Source organism: Pleurodeles waltl, chromosome 7, assembly GCF_031143425.1.
Source record: "Pleurodeles waltl isolate 20211129_DDA chromosome 7, aPleWal1.hap1.20221129, whole genome shotgun sequence".
Lineage (NCBI taxonomy): Eukaryota > Metazoa > Chordata > Amphibia > Caudata > Salamandridae > Pleurodeles > Pleurodeles waltl.
The window spans coordinates 869,847,228-869,864,354 of NC_090446.1; the positions used below are offsets into that span (position 1 = coordinate 869,847,228).

The window sequence follows — 17,127 nt, forward strand, 5'->3', positions numbered from 1 at the left end:
GTAAATAAAAATCTATCCCTATATATGGAATCAAACACAATTCTGCACCCTTCCCAACCACGTTTTAGACGAGGCAGTAGTACAGAAACTGCTCTCCTAGCAGCCATGGAGGAGCTAAGGGCAATGTTGAATGAAGGTGGTTCCACTGCCTTGATCCCACCCAATCTAAGTGTTGCTTTTGACACTGTATTTCACTCTACACTGATTAAAAGACTAGTGGAAGAAGAAATTACTGGGACAGCACTGAAATAGCTGACCTCCTTAATTCAAATAGAACTTTTCATGTATGCAAAGAAAATAGTCAAATATCTATCTCCGCAAGTGCTGAGTGTCTCAGGGCTTTTCATTAAGCCTGACTCTGTCCAGTTTGTACGTTTTACCACAAGCGGAGTTCATGCAGTTGTTTGGCTTCTCTTAGATCTCCTACATGGACAACACACAAATCATCAGTCTCTCCCATCAAATGGAAAGCACTTCTATTCTTCTTAACATCTGTCTTGAGTATATCGTAGACTGGATGGCAGCCAGCACTCTTAAACTTAATGGAGATAAAACAGGGTGATGATAGTGGGCCATAACCTCACCAGGTGGAGGGAGGTGAACTGGCCAAAGTTTTTTGGGCTGTCAACTCACTCCTAAAATGGAGCTTAAAAGTTTAGGAGTCTGGCTTGACAAAAAACATACAATGAGAATTCAAGTCAAGAAACTGACATCCACCTGTTTTGGCCACCTCCGGACCCTGAAAAGACTACTGAGATGGTTGCCAGAATCAGCAAGCAGAATGGTGGTGCAAGGCCTGGTAAATTCTTGACTTGACTATGGAAATTCCTTATATCTTCGTAGTCCCAAGTAAGTCATTAAAATAATACAGTTCATACAAAATGCTGCAGCCCTCATTCTGTTGAAAATACCCAAACACCAGTCAGTAACAACAGCACTGGCAACCTTGCACTGGCTTCCAGTACCCTAAATAATTCATTTTAAGTCACTCTGCCTTGCACATAGTGGTGTATAAAAAACACCCATATTGATCCAGGGACTTCTTACACCCAACAACTCTTCAAGGCTGCTACTTTCTACTGACCAGCAGTGAGAGACAGTCCTCAGAATAAAGAAAGCTAGAGCTGGGGGTCCTTCCTTTTCTTCTAAGCTTTGGAATGCTCTCCCAACTCAAATGAGGCAAAGTCAGAATTAAAATTCAGAAAATTGCTAAAAGCAAGCCTTTTGAATAAATGTTCAGCAAGGTTAGAGGACCTGGTTGCTGGCTTAGCGCTGGGAGATCCTTCTGGCAGTTATGTGCTTTATAAACCTATGGAATTGAATAGAATGTATAAGGAGACCAATAAGTGAGCCAAGAGATCAAGGTGATATTGACTGAGTTGCAGTTCATACATTAAGAACCTAGCAGCAAGAACGAGTGTGTGACCATAGTCAATACAGGAAATAATAAAATATTGCACAACAGTTTTTTGTCTGCCTAGGGGAAGCAGAGGATATCTTTGTGATACATCCTGAAATAGAAAAAACACTGTTATGAGACGCATCTAACCCATTCAGAAAATGTAATTGCTCATATAAAATTGTCAGGATTTCCAGCAAATTTACCTGCAGAAGGGGCGGGACTGAGACAATAATGCTGCCACCAGAAAGCCCACAAAGATGATGGATTACCAAGATTATGAACCTCCATCTTGTTCCCATTAAGCACGAGGCAGTTGTAATACATTCAGTCAGGTAGAGATGATAGAACTGAAACGTATCCTGTTGATTGTCTTGGTCATCCTTAAAAAATTATGATCATAGTGTTGCCAGTGTATGGCCTAAACGAAAAGCTGAAGGCATGAATTAGGGCTTGAAAATAGTGAATTCACTTTTCCCATAGTGCAGGGCCTCGACAACACCATGTGAATAGGAGAATTTATAGAGAAGCGGGCTGAGAGCTGAGCTTGAGGGATGCCATGCTTGAGAGATTTGGCATAACATCAGAAAGATGCTAGCTGGACAGTTTGAGTCCTGTCTGATAGAAGGAGGTGAAGGGCAGAACAAGTTTGTGGATGCCCAGATGCTTAAGGTCATTGAGCAGAAATGAATGTGAGATGGTTATGAATAAGACACTGATCTCGAGAAGCATAAGGGTAGCTCTTCCTCATGGTTCCAACATTTATCTAAGGTCACCTGAGGTAACCAGAAAAGGAAACAAGATGCCAAGATGGGAGTCAAAACTAGCCCATCTCGGGTCTGATTACATCCAGAAAATTGAGAGATCTGTCAATTGAGAGCACATTTAGACTTATTTATGCACTTGAAATCACATTGTGTGTGTGTAATGTGAAAGTTACAGTGCAACTCGTCACAGCTGACATTTTTAAATGATTTAAAAGATACCAAGACAACTAAGAGGGTTATTTACAAGCCCCTTGCGCTGCCGGAGCAGCACTTTTTCCCGTATAAAACGTGACAAACCAGTGGCACAAGGGGCTTGTAAATAAGCCCATATGTGTTGTGTGTGTGTGTCTATAGAAAGTTGCACATCTGTTGCCGTTTACTTTTGAAGACTTCTTAGAATGTTCTAATCCTAACATGTTTTAAAGATGTTGCACATAATTAAAGCAATGACATGCTGGGTCACCACAACGTGTACTGTAGAAAGATGCCTTTCAAACACATTTCATGTGCTTTGTGGGATATTATTATTCTATCTGAATGAGCTACTGTTGAGGATCTAAGTGTTAATAAATTACTTTGCAGTTTTCGTATCTAAACCTATGTGGCTCTCTGGACCTGGAATCAGTAACATGAGCAATGAAATGCAATCATAATTAGTACACAAATCTGCCATTTAACCCAAAGAAAAAAATCCAGTAAAGGTGCTCCTAAACTCCAAACAGGCTCCTACACTAGAGTTAAATGGCAGCAAATTGACAGGAACAAACTTGTGAGTCTTGCTGGCACGCTTCTCAGCCAGATTGGCTGGGGTGATGCGCATGCTGGCTTTTTGCAGGTTTTGACAATGGTGACAGTGGACAAATTGATCTAGTAGAGTTCTAGCACGATAGAGGTGATATGATCATGTCCTGAGGCCCGGGGGGAGACATGCTGCAGCATGCCCTTGAGAGAAGGACCAATGTGATGTCCGGGAGGGCATGGAGCAAGGGGCTGCCACTACCCAGATACAATAACTTCAATAGCAGTTGTGTAGTCACTTATGGGAGAAAATATCTCAATTTCTTCAGTAGAGGGAAGTGGTTTCAGAGTGTCTTTGGTTTCTTCACTGATAGAGCCCTCTGCTATTATAAATGTTTAATATCAACAGCTGGATGTCAGCTTTTTTTCTGACATAAACATTAAAAGACAGCATATGAAAATAACTCTAAACCTTCAGTATTAGTGGCTCAGTTGAGGTCATGATCACACCAGGTGAGATCCAAAACCCTTGGTTCACTGTTTTCTACTGGCAGTAATTACCACTAATTCTGAATGAGCTTTTCTCTGAAAATGAGGAAGGACGTGTGGAATGTGTGCCTTCACGTCAAATTCCACAGAGCACAGAAACAAATAGATATTGTCCTGTGATAACTTTAAGAGGCAAACTGCGAGGGATGGGGCTATAGCCACAAAAGTTATAATTCTGGTCCCCGTACAGATCCTTTTTGTGTGCAGGGCCTAGAAATGCCAAGGCCATGTGAAATAAGGGGTTAGCTATGCACTTTGCTCACCAAGATGAGAAGAGATGCTTTCTGTAATATGTGTGTAACCATATACATCCATTTACTTAGGCAGGCAACCCTTCCTTTATTTAGTTAGTTCATCTGCAGTTCTATTTGCGGAATGGGTCATATTATCCTGATGAAGAAGGCAGTGCAGTGTTCAGAACTGAAATAGAACATTTCCTTATACGACCTCTGGAATTGCTTTACACAGCAAGGACCCTGTGTTGGTGACAGACTAGAAATGTAACATTATTATGGTAGTTTATGGTGTTGATCAGTTATTTCACAATGTGTGGCCTGATTATGAGATGCCAAAGGGATGGGAATGGAATTTGTGGCACATCTGAAGAAAAAATAATTTTCCCGAATGATCAAAAGCAACGTCTGTGCACTGCGGAGTAGTAACTCTTCCACTGATGCATCCACTTTGACAATCCATGCCTAATATCTTGCTCACCGGTATGAATCCAAAAGGAGGCTGAGGCCCATATTTAAAGGGAAATGAGGGAGCGCGACACTGCGCCAAAATTGGCAGTGCCGCGCTCTGTCATTTTAGTAGTGCAGGGATGCACTGTATTTAATTGATTACGGCACACCCCTGTATTGTCCCCTGCGCTGGCGCTAAATTGAGCTGCCCAGCACCAACGTGCAAGGATGTCTGCAGTGAGAGGTTTGATTGTTTGTGTGTGGGATGGTGTCCCTTCCTGCATAAAAATAATCACTAATGGTGATTTGGCACTTCTGTGTGTGCTGCAGAATGCAGCACACACAGAAGTGCCAAAGCGTTGTTTTGAAATGATTGTTTATGTGCAGGAATGGACACCTTCCCACACATAAGCAATTATGTCTGGCATTTTGCTCTTTTTATATGTGCAGCAGAATGCAGCACACATAGAAAAAGCAAAAAACGAGGAGGAATAAAAGTATTCTTCCCTGTTGCTCCTTGCTAACTCCACTCCTGGGGTGGCATTAGATTTTGGCAGTGCCTTAGGTTTACGAAATCTCGTGAATCTGAGGCAGTGTCAAAATGCACTGGGTGTTGCAGCACACCCACAGCAACACCCAGTGCATGCCCGTTCCACACAAAGGGCTGCATGTGAAGGGGCCGTATTTACAAGGTGACGTTAAGCCACAAAAAGTGGCATACCACCACCTTCTAAATACAGCGCAGGGCACTGCGCCACCGAAGCATCACGGAAAAGTGACGCTCCGGTGGGGCAAGGGGCTCATAAATATGCTCATAAATATGCCTCTAAGTCTTTCATCCTTCAGGAGCCGACCAAATGAGTAGGATTGAGTAGGATAATAATATCTGTTATCTGTCAACAGTGCCCAGAGCTCCCCTTAACATGAGGTTGCAGTTCTACAAGTAGCCTGTTATAACAGAGTCAACATTGTGCCTGTAGCAGTGCAAGTAATGTGGGGGTTCGGGAGAACAATTACTCAACCCAGAACAGCTGCAGCAAAAATAGCATAGGGCAAGTCAATGTGTGCTGTGTGTTGAGTTGTACCTGTAAGATGTCGATTGTATCTGACATTGTTTTCTGTGTTCGATCAGTTAAAGTAGCAAAAAATAGTGTTTTCTGTGCAGATTTTTTGTGTGATGCACCAGGACCTTACCTTGCAATCATTAGATGGTGTGTAGCCAATGGGCATTTTGAATAGCACTTCTTCTGCGGCCTGAATCCTAGTCTAGCATCCTCCTACCTAATCTGAGTGGCACGAAGTTGAGATTTCACAAGCAGGACATTGTGGTGTTCCTATGACACAGATGGTCAGAAGTGAGGTCCTCGGTGTCCGTTTTAAAGTGGTTTCTGAGCTGAGTGACATTACATTTTTCATTAATTTAAGGGTGGCAAAAGATCAGCTATTGGATTTTCTGTTATACAGTCGTATCATTCACTTAGATGTACCATTGTAATTCCAAGTTGAAGTGTTCTAAGTGTTTATTTTGAAATCAAATTCTGTTTTATAAAACTTCTGTATTAGTTCCCTATTCTTTCTTGAATGTGTTTGAAAATAAAAACACGGACTTCACAAAAATGATATAAATACCAGTGGGATGGGATGTCTTAAATATAGTCAGTTCAATGATACACTGACATGATCATCACTAATGTTTCACAGAATTTCTCAATATGTCATACTATACAAATTTGCGAAGAGATAAGCAAGTGCATACCCTACAATAAAAACAACTTTTTCAACATACCAACAGGACTTTTTATAGAATATTTCTCACCAAGGAGCATTTTCCTCTCGAACCAGTCTCTTTCCAGATCTTAAGACTGTGTGATGTGAGTTGTGCACTCAGTGTTGCACACTTCCACTTTCTAACTACACAACCAGTGTTTCCAATTGCTTTTATCTCCTCAGTGGTGTGGAGCTCACCGCTTCTTCTGTGCTGCTCCTGATAGGCAGTGCCTCAAAATATACTGCACCTCAAAATACAATGCACCATGTCACAATTACAACACCTTCTGTGGGGGCCCACGGTAGAAAGCTGCACAGTCTTCCTCGGTCATTCTACTTCATTTAAGGATTGTTCAATCATTGTATGAAGCAGTAAAGAGTTCATCGCCGTCCCTGTTCACTGCAAATAAAAGAAACGTTATGCTTCCTAAAGCAGACTTTGCAAGCTCTATTCTTCTTAAACCATAAATGCATCGGAATAATGTTATATTTGTTAGACAGTTATTGTTTGCAGTAATGGGAATTATATGGTCAGTGGAGAATCAGGCAGCATTCTTAACGACTAGTATGTAAAATATGCTTCCAAGGAAAGGCTCACAGCTATACATTCTGCACACTCCTTCTCCATCTGCAATAGGTACTTGTAAGTCTCTAGACAGCTTTATTTCCTGTGCTGTGGAGTTTTCTCCCCCAGTTCTTGTATGCACAAAGCTGTCGTTACTGCTGGCATGTTCAACTTGAGCTTTTCCCGCTCCTGGGCCTCTTTATCCTCGTGTCTCTTCCATTGGATGAAGGTGAAAACTCCGTCCTTTGCTTCTCCAGCAGCTTGCTGTCCTGGAACACCACCTGTGCACTGACCTATGCAGCATCCCCTGCAAGGCACTGGTGTGCTCTGTGCATCATCTTCATGTATGTACACCGCAGCCAGGGCCACACCTGAGGTTTTCCACTAATCATTGGGGAATTTGTTCAGAGTGGCGTCAATGCCACAGTTTCACCTTACTATCAGATAGCATGTGCAATGGGGCTGAGATCTCTGGTGTAGATGCGCCGCCTACACCCACACAAAGCTCAGAGTGTGCAGCCCCGCGGGAGGGGCTGTGCAAGCCCAATCCCCGTCTTTCCGGAATAACTGTGGAATCAGGGCTTTAAGTGGGCGGGGTCCTGTCTGTGCTCGTGAGTTCTAAAACCCTAGTGCTGAGAAGGATCCCCATCGGGCTCTCCGTTTTTGCCCTCACACTCGGGGTGGAAAAAAATCTTAACTCAGCAGCAGTACCACCCTTCATTGCCTATGATGTAACTTCAAAGAGACTCCTTAGAGTTCTTTCTCAGTCCCATTTCAGAACTGAAGCATTTTAATTAATTTATACACAGAAGATGTTACTTATTTATCTTATCCAACTACCAACCATTGACAAAGCCAATAGTCCTGGTTTATGTAGGTGTAGTGTTACTCGTATTAAATATCTGGATACAGCGACAGAAAGTAGCAGCAAAATACCATTTATGTGGTACACTACGCTAAGAACAGGTTTTTAACTTATTTTTTTTTTCATTCCACTTAATCCCTGTGTGGCATCAATTGTGAATGTACAGTAGCATTCCTAGTTCATCCTGCCTGTCTCTGATAGATTTATCTCATGGGCCGGCCTTTCAACTCACCCCACTTTATGAGTGTTGTGTCAGAGATATTGTATAGCTCCCTCTCCAAACTGTACCGCTCGTTACTTTTAATAAAGGTCCAATAGCCCGAAAGAGGGCGCCTCAGCTGTCGCCGGGAAAACTGGGACTTTGCCAGTGTGGTCAACGCATTGGCTGCTCCTGCCGTGAAGTGACTGAGAAGGGAACCTTGTGCTCCGCTCACAGGTGGAACAGAGCCACCTATATTACAGCTTTCTTTTCTTGGAGCCTGGCTAACCTCCGGGCGTTTAGGGCTCTTCGAGAGGGGTGCAGGCAGGCGTCCCTACTTTGAGTCTGCACCTGCCTCGTGCACTCTCCGAGAGACATCCCCTTCCCCGCCCTCCTTCCTCGTGTAGCTTCTACAGGTCCGGGTGGGGAGGGTTCGTGCTGTCCCTTTGTCACTGGGCATAAGTTATGGGACAGCGTCAGCCCTAGGCAGAGAGCAAACACTAGTGCCAGAGCTTCGTTTCCCACGTTGTTACGCCCACAGAGATGGGAGCGCGTGACTTGCGCCCGGAGCTCCGAGGCATTTCTTGGACTTTCACTGGAGATGGGTCAAATGGATCTGTGCTTCCATTCCACGTATTGTTTAGTAATCCTCTGCCCTGGATGATTTTAACAATAGCTCAAAAGAACAGAGAGAATATCGGATTCACTTGAAAGTTCAGCGTCCACGTGGTAACCCAGGTTAATTTTCAGCTCTGCTCTTCCACTGAAATCAGGGATTTTCCTTGTACGAGCAATTAAATAACAAGGGAAATTAATATATTCAGTCCCAACAGAGCCTGCACCCGTACGTTATGTCGGTCTTGAGCAAAACACCTCATTGACCCGCTGCGCGCCCTTATGCAACACTGATGGTTTAAATCAGGGAAGAGTTGTGAATGAATATTTAGAGTCACTCACAAGCAAGTGCTTCGTGCTCCACGCAGCGAAATGTGACCCTCACACAGCAGCATTAGGATTCCCGTGCCTGTGGCCAGAGAGAAACATCTACTGAAGAATGCATATGTGTGTTGGTTATAGGGTGAGAAACATGAAAAAAACCAATGCGACAAATGTACCAGAATGATTAAATATATATTATTTGAGGGATTAAAACGTGTATAAAAGGTACCTAGTGAGTATTTCCTTTAAACTAAGATGTACTCATGGAAGTCTACACTCTCCTTGAAATTCGACCCCATGTTATCAGTGGTATATACACGGTCGTCTCACGTTTCCACTTCTTGCGCACGGAAACAGCAGAAAGTGAAAGTAAAACTGCTCCTTAGCCTGTTTCACTCATTTCAGCCGCAGCTCTTGCATTGAGTCAGGAACTGCAGTTACCAGCTAGGACACTGAGTGCCGCTGTTCACCAACGAAGGAAAGAGATCCTCGAAGATCCACTAAACCACGTGGTATAAATGCAGCAGAAACGGCTCATTCACAGACACAGAATAGTGTGGAATTTCTCTAGACACCTCAGTGCCCTGCCTGCTGCTCTTCGGCCAAGTCCACAACTAAGCGTTCGTTCAAGACCAGACCCGAATTCTTAACTTTTTACTGGAAACCAGGGGGCATTCTGTGACAGGAATGGCTCAGACATCGAGACGCTGTTGGTCTGGTTCTCGGACATCGAGTCGCTGTTACTCCGGAATTCAGACACCGAGGCACTGTTACTCCGTGTTTCAGACACCGAGGCGCTGTTACTCCGTGACTCAGACATCGAGGCGCTGTTACGCTGGTGTTCCTCTGTTGCTTCTTGTTACTCTGCTGACAGTCTGTGGAGCCGCTTCCGGGCAGCTACGTTATTCCATTCCCGAGGAAATGAGGAAAGGATCTTTTGTTGGGAATGTGGTTCTTGATCTTGGATTAGATGTAAACGAGTTATCAGAAGGAGAAGCCCGCGTCGATTACAGAGGTAGGACGCAGTATTTTGTTCTCAGTTTAAACAAAGGACAGTTATATGTGAGTGAAAGAATAGACAGAGAAACTATCTGCGGGAACGCCGTTCAGTGTCTTTTAACTGTAGAGATTATTTCAAAGAACCTTATGAAAGTGTACACAATCGAAGTGGAGATTCAAGATATTAATGATAATGCCCCCACGTTTACTGATGATCAAATAGTATTACAGGTCCTTGAAAACACTGCCCCCGGCACCCGGTTTGTGCTGCCCGAAGCACACGATGCAGATGTGGGTGTGTACACTCTACAGAGCTATCAACTCAGTGACAATAAACACTTCACGCTGGATATAAAAATCAGTACAGATGGCACGAAGTATGCAGAACTGGTCCTAGAGAAATCACTAGATCGAGAGGAACAGGAAGCTCACAGCTTGATCCTCACAGCCACTGATGGAGGAGACCCGGTTAAATCAGGTTCACTGCAGATACAGGTCAATGTCCAGGATGTGAATGACAATGCTCCAGTTTTCAGTCAGTCTGTCTACAAGTTCAGTGTACTGGAAAGTGTGCCCAAGGGGACTGTTGTGGGCAGCATCAAAGCTGTTGATATGGACAAGGGATCAAACTCGGAAGTAACATATTCTTTTAGCAAAATGAAGGAAACTATTGTACAAAAAGTCAGACTGGATTCTAAAACTGGGGAAATGGCTTTGATTGAAAATCTAGATTATGAAAGGAACGAATTTTATGAGTTTGAAGTTCGTGGAAGTGATGGAATTTTATCATCGCGCTGCAAAGTTTTGATAGAAGTCATTAACGTGAATGATAATACCCCAGAGATCTTAATCTCATCTGTGCTAAAGCAGGTACCAGAAAACAGCCCTTTGGGTACAATCATTGCTCTGCTGCAGGTACACGATAGAGACTTGGGAGAACATGGAAAAGTCACTTGCTTTCTGCCACCCCATCTCCCATTTCAGTTACTTAAATCAATTGAAAATTATTATACTTTGGTAACGGATAATGTTTTAGATAGGGAGGAAGTTCCACAGTACAACATAACAATTACAGCCACAGACAGTGGAACTCCCCCTTTATCTACAACAAAAATCATACACCTTCAGATTACAGATGAAAACGACAATCCACCAGTATTTCAGCAAATGTCATACAGCGCCTACATAATGGAAAATATACCTCAAGGCACTTCAGTTTTTGCAACCAAGGCAACAGATTCGGACTGTGACAAGAATGCCAAGATCAGTTATTCTATTATCGATGGACGAATTGGAGACATTCCATTATCCTCTTATATATCAATTAATTCTGAATCTGGTGTCATTTATGCTCTTCAGCCTTTTGACTTCGAAGTGTTCCGACAATTTCAAATCCAGGTGAAGGCAGAAGATGGTGGTTCTCCTTCCCTAATGAGTAATGTCACAGTGACATTCTTCATACTGGATCAGAATGACAACACTCCTGAAATATTATACCCATCACCCCCCACAGATGGCTCCTCTGGGGTGGAGATGGCGCCTCGCTCCTCTGAACCAGGTTATCTGATCACTAAAGTGATTGCTGCCGATTCTGACTCTGGGCAGAATGCCTGGCTCTCTTACCATCTGCTGAAGTCCACAGACCAGGGACTGTTTACAATAGGTGTTCACACTGGAGAGATCAGGACAGCCCGGACCATTATGCAAAAAGATGCCATAAAACAATTCCTAGTGATCTTAGTGAAGGACAATGGGCAGACCCCTCTCTCATCTTCAGTTACAGCCACCATAGTGCTGGCAGACAGTGTGCCTGAAATGCTTTATGATATGGATAACCCTTCAACATCTACAGACATGGCGCCGAACCTCACACTGTATCTGGTAATCGCTGTTGCTGTTGTTTCCTTCTTGTTTCTTCTCCTTATCATTCTTCTTTTGGCCATCAGAATTCATCACTGGAGGGAATCTCAGCTCAATGAGTCATCCGTGGTCAACTTCAATTCACTCCCAGCCCCCCAGTTTGTGGGGATGGATGGAGTTAGAGTGTTTCTACCGACATACTCTCATGATGTCTTCTCAAAAGCAGGTGCTGGGAAAAAACAGATTAATTTCCCAATTTCAGGCGATTTAAATAATCCTTCGATAGACCAGAATTTTGAAGAACGAGATCCACCACTCTTCAGTGACGATTTTTTATGTATGAACAAAGAGGACCAGCCTTTTATGCAAGTAAGTTAACTTCGTTTCCCTTTTTTGTGAGACAGCCTACGTTTCTGCTACAATGGGAAAATCAAATATAAAACTCCATGACGTCACACTATTTTATAATTAAAATGCGGTCATCTGTCAGAAAACAAATAGGTAAACCCAAAACTATATTTATAATTTTTCAGTACTTAGAATTGGCTTGAAGTAATTGTCTTTCATTTTGAAATGCTTCCTTTTCTTTGGGAAAGCAGATACTGAAATTGAAATTCGGAAGCCGAAGTCAGATGAATTGACCGTAGACGAAGTGATGACTGTTCTAGATATTCTCACCTCCCATTCATGCTAGTCTAGGTACCGTGTGCACTTAGTAACGTACTCCAACATATTTTGCAAACGTAATGTATGTGTGGGCGCGCATGAGTCCGTTCGCCGTTTAAATTGTATGTTTTCATGTTCTATCATTTGGAAGCTCTTTGGAGAAGTAACTACTGATATAATACTGCCCTACTTCCCAATCACAACCCGCTCACCCGCAAGTGCCATCTGCCGCGCTATAGGATTCCTCGTTTTTTTTTACTCTATTTTAATTAAAGTCGCACCTCTTCTTTATATACGGAAAAAATCATATAGTTTATGTTCATTCTGGGCGGTTAAACGCGCAGATAAGGAGATGTTTCGCTGATATTGTCAGCAACAAAGTCCATGAAAATCTAACTTTTTTTAAAAGCAATAAATGGCTCCGGTACTCAAAGCACTGCACTTTTTGCTACGATTGTGCACGTTGACTTGTTCCTCGGCATCATTTGCAAAAGAGGCACATAACATAGACTTATCAACACGCTCTTTGTGGTTGCATGCACTCATGTTTTGATAGGAAGTTGAAATATATTACAGCCATTAATGTATTCTTAGTAACTGTTTTTTTCTTTAGTGTGCACGTTTTTAACTAATGGTTTGCAGAAGTTTGCTGTGATTTGTAGAGCTCTGTGCCAGCAGTGCCACGAAGAACCGTGTGGTGTCGCTGTTGTCACGTACTGGACGAGAGCCTGCAGTATACTAGAGCCTCTTGCAATCGCAGAGCCCGGTTTATTTGGAGAGAAGCAGAGACTGGGACGGAAGGTATTCACTGCCGGGAGCTCTGCGCAGAAATCTCCTAAACAGCGTTAGCTTGGCTTGTAAGGGAAGCGCCCTAATTTAGCTCCGCAAGTTGGCACAGCCTGGATTCACAGTTCAGTATTTTATTGCCGAATGGTATTTGGAGTTTTGAGGAAAACCTGGACCTAATAAGCGCCGCTGATGATGGCTGGGATCGGAGCCCACCCCGGAGCTGCAGCGCCGAGAGGCAGACGGCAAGTACTGGCGTCTTTGTTATTTCTGTGGGTCTGTGAAGCGGTGTCTGGACAGATACAATATTCTATCAAAGAAGAAATGAAGAGGGACTCTGTTGTTGGGGACATCGCAAAGGATTTGGGGTTAAATCTCGGGCGTTTGTCTGACAGGAACATGCGTGTTCTCTCCGATGCTCGCAAGCAGTATTTGACAATAAACCCTGTGACGGGGGTTCTCCACGTGAGTGACCGGATCGACAGAGAGGAGATGTGCGGAGAGTCACCCTCCTGCTCCCTCAGCTTCGAGGCAGTTGTGGAAAATCCAATGAATGTTTTTCACGTAGAAGTTGTTATTCAGGACATTAATGACAACCCCCCGAGTTTCTCAAAGAAGTCCGTGGATCTAGAAATAATTGAAGCCTCGTTGCCAGGGACCCGCGTTGCACTTGACAATGCCCGGGACCCTGATATTGGCATCAATGCCTTGCAGGGCTATAAGCTGAGCCCAAACCCGCATTTTGTCTTGGAAGAAAGAGTCAGCAGCGATGGCTACAGATATGCGGAATTAGTGCTGGAAACTGTCTTAGACCGTGAAAAAGAAAGTCACCTCCAGCTGACTCTCACTGCCTCTGACGGGGGAGATCCAATCAGGTCCAGCACAGTGGATATTAATATCAATGTACTTGATTTCAATGACAATATCCCCGTGTTCAGTCAAGAGATCTACAGAGCCAGCATTAGTGAAGGAGCAGTAATAAACTCAGTGGTGCTTCAGGTGAAAGCCACTGACAAGGACGAAGGTACAAATTCAGAAATCATTTACTCATTGAGTAGCGTAGCTGAACAGTTATATAATACGTTTTCTCTGGACGCAGATACAGGAAAAATACAAATTAAAGGTGCCCTTGATTTTGAAAAGATAAATTCGTACAAAATGGTAGTAGAAGCAAGGGACGGAGGGGGACATGTTGCACAGTGTCGGGTGCATGTAGAAGTTACTGATGAGAACGATAATGCTCCCGAGATATCCTTTGCTTCTGTCTCCAGTTCCCTTCCAGAGGACTCCTCCCCGGGTACAGTGGTAGCCCTCATCAGTGTTCATGACCGGGATTCGGGCGAGAATGGCAAGGTTGTTTGTCATGTTCAAGAAAACATCCCCTTTCAGTTAATCGCATCATCTGGAAAGTATTACAAACTTGTGACTGAAAGAACTCTGGACAGAGAAACTGTCTCGGAATACAACGTCACAGTTACAGCCACTGACAAAGGATCTCCCACTCTGACCACAAGCAGAACTATCCGATTACAAGTATCTGATATAAACGATAACCCTCCCATGTTTGATAAATCTTCCTACCAGGTCTATGTGCCAGAGAACAATGCAGCCGGCGCCTCCCTTTACTGTCTAAAGGCATCTGATGTAGATTTGGGTCTAAACGCTCGTGTCACTTACTTTGTACAAGATACTCACCGGGACGTCCCTCTTTCTTCCTACATCTCCATTAACTCCCAGACTGGTGTGATCTACGCCCAGCGCTCCTTTGACTACGAGCAGCTCAAGGAGTTTCAGTTCCAGGTGAGAGGTCAGGACTCTGGGTCTCCTCCTCTCAGTACTAATGTCACTGTGAGGGTTTTTATTATCGATCAGAATGACAACCCTCCGGAATTCCTATATCCTGCTCTGGGATCAGATGGCTCGATGTTATTCGAGATGGTCCCTCCTTCTTCCAACCAAAATTATCTTGTAACAAAGGTGGTGGCTGTGGATGCAGATTCCGGACACAATGCGTGGCTCTCCTACCACCTGCTTCAGATCCCGGACCCTCTACTGTTTACTGTTGGGCTCCACACTGGAGAAATCAGGACCTCAAGAATCTTTCTGGAGAAGGATGCTCTCAAGCACAAGCTGGTCATTCTGGTGAAGGACAACGGACAGCCACCGCTGTCAGCCACAGTTACTCTAAACGTGGTGGTTGCAGAAAACATACAAGGGGCCCTTCCTGAGCTACGCAACCAACCACGTGACCCAGACAACCAATCTAATTTAAATATCTATTTGGTTTTAGCATTAGCATTAATTTCGCTTTTATTTGTTTTATCATTGATGCTAGTTGTAATTTTCAAATGCAAAAACCGCAAGGAACCAAGTAAGTTTAGCTCTCTAACCCCTGCTCTGTATTCACACATTGATCCAAGATATGCATCTAATTATCAAAATGGAACCCTGCCCCTGCCCTACTCATATGAGGTGGCTGTGGCCATGGATTCAGGGAACAACAGCTTCACGTTTCTTAAATCTAGTCAGGAGGTTTCCACAGATGTCCTCTTCTCTGCAAATGATTCTGGGATCGGAAGTGAGTCTGTTGGAGAATCTATTGGGAATGATGGCTTGAATCAGGTAAGGGTTGTTGCCAGTTGTAGTTAAAATTAGTTCTCCTGTGCCTCAGTAGTTTAGGAGCATGGGTGATATTTTTTTTTGGGTGCATACCAAATCACTGACTGTGGGAACATTATTTTAATGTTTTATCAATGAATGTTAGCGGGTAACTCGCACTTATGAATTCTAAGTTAGACCACAGAGATGCTGTGTGCATGTGTGAGACAGACTGCAAATGTCTATAGCTGTGTGTGTGCATGTGTGCATGCTTTTGTGTGTGTTTACAGGAGAGTTTGCCTTTTTAGGGTCGAGCCTGCGTTGCATGCGCTCGCGCATGTGTATCGCAGCGAGACTCTTTAGTGTTCAGAAAAGGGCTCGGAGCCCTGTCAACATCACGTCAGTGTTTTTTATTGGTTCGTGGGCTTGCCTAATAAAATCTGCTTGCTTTCATTAGTCGAAGGCACGCATACGTCGTCATGCCTTTTCCGGTGGCTAGCCCTCCTCGAGCGAAGCGACCAAGTACAGAAAACATGCGAGGCTCGTGGACTTCTTTTTCTCTAGTTTACGAGCGCGATCTAGCTTGGCAGAAGTCGAGCACTTTACATAGTTAATTGCACTTTTTCGGGTTACGTATATAAATGCACATTTGCCCGATAGCGTTGTAAACTCCTAACCCGACTTTTCACCTATCAGCTCTAACATGAGCAAACGCGAGACCCGTTGCATTGCAAATGCTTGTTTCATTTGTGTTTTCATCTGTCGCAGTTTGTTTGAAGAGCATGACAAGACTTTTCACTTAGTATTCCAAATGGTAGTGCATTTAAACACAACTAGACATTTTAAACAACTCAAAAAGTATTAACTATCTATTATGAACTATTCAATGTTATTGCTTATTAACAAGCATTGAGTTTGTGCACCCGTTTAATACAAATACATATTTTTACACATTTTTCAGAATTGTGAGCAGTAATATATCTCTAGTAATGGCCATACGATTCCTACATCCACATCCACGTCACTCACCCATGCCAGGTACCATTAGCTCAGACTCCTACAACCTCTGCCGTTTGCATTGAGGTCAAAGTGGGTAAGATAGGAGGGGCACGAAGTGCTCATACTTTTTTGATTGATGAAAAACTATCTCCCTACTTTTTCTAAAAATACAACCGTCCCAGGATGGTTAATTCTAAGATTTTAATAGTTCAGCTGCTTACCTGAAAGAAATGCAAATGTGTGCTGTGAGTTAATCCGCAAATGTAAAGGGTAATGTGCAAATGTAAAGGATGCTTGGGAGCCAGTACTGGCTTTAATTGATTGAGTCACTTAAAGCTCTGTGATGACAAATATTTATCCTTTTTGGGTTGTAGTGCAAAGAGGTAACAACTGAGGGGTGGAGTGTGTTTGTTTAATTGCATTTGTATTTATATAGCACTTACTACCCCTGTAGATGTTGAAGGAACAGTAATGAAAAAAATTGCATTGCATACAGGTATGGGTGTTACTAAAATCTATATTTTGGAAGCACTGTTTTATCTTAAACTGTTTCATGTATTTTGTAACAATGTATCTTGTATTGTGTGTAATGGAATCTTAAAATAATGACCTACATATTCACATTGCTTTCTGTCACAGACTGTGACATCGTTGGACTAAAAATACTCAAGTCTATACTCTCCCTTGAACCAAGCAAGATTTATTTCTATGGCTTTCTGGCTACATACAGACCTCTATAGTGCATTAA

At 43.2% G+C, this 17,127-nt stretch overlaps 1 protein-coding gene across 22 annotated transcripts in view; it reads left to right on the forward strand.

The window, feature by feature from the left end:
* LOC138245662 (protocadherin gamma-C3-like) overlaps window positions 1–17,127 on the forward strand; it is an 830,748-nt gene that overhangs the window by 495,663 nt on the left and 317,958 nt on the right. The window contains exon 1 of one of the 22 annotated variants that reach the window (XM_069199434.1): window positions 8,999–11,699. The exons of 20 other annotated variants lie outside the window; for them this stretch is intronic. In XM_069199434.1, coding sequence (XP_069055535.1) covers window positions 9,159–11,699 — 2,541 coding nt within the window. In that variant the 5' untranslated portion in view covers window positions 8,999–9,158. Of the gene's footprint in view, window positions 1–8,998; window positions 11,700–12,763; window positions 15,405–17,127 lie in introns of those variants that run through there. One more of the 22 variants, XM_069199455.1, reaches the window with a different exon arrangement.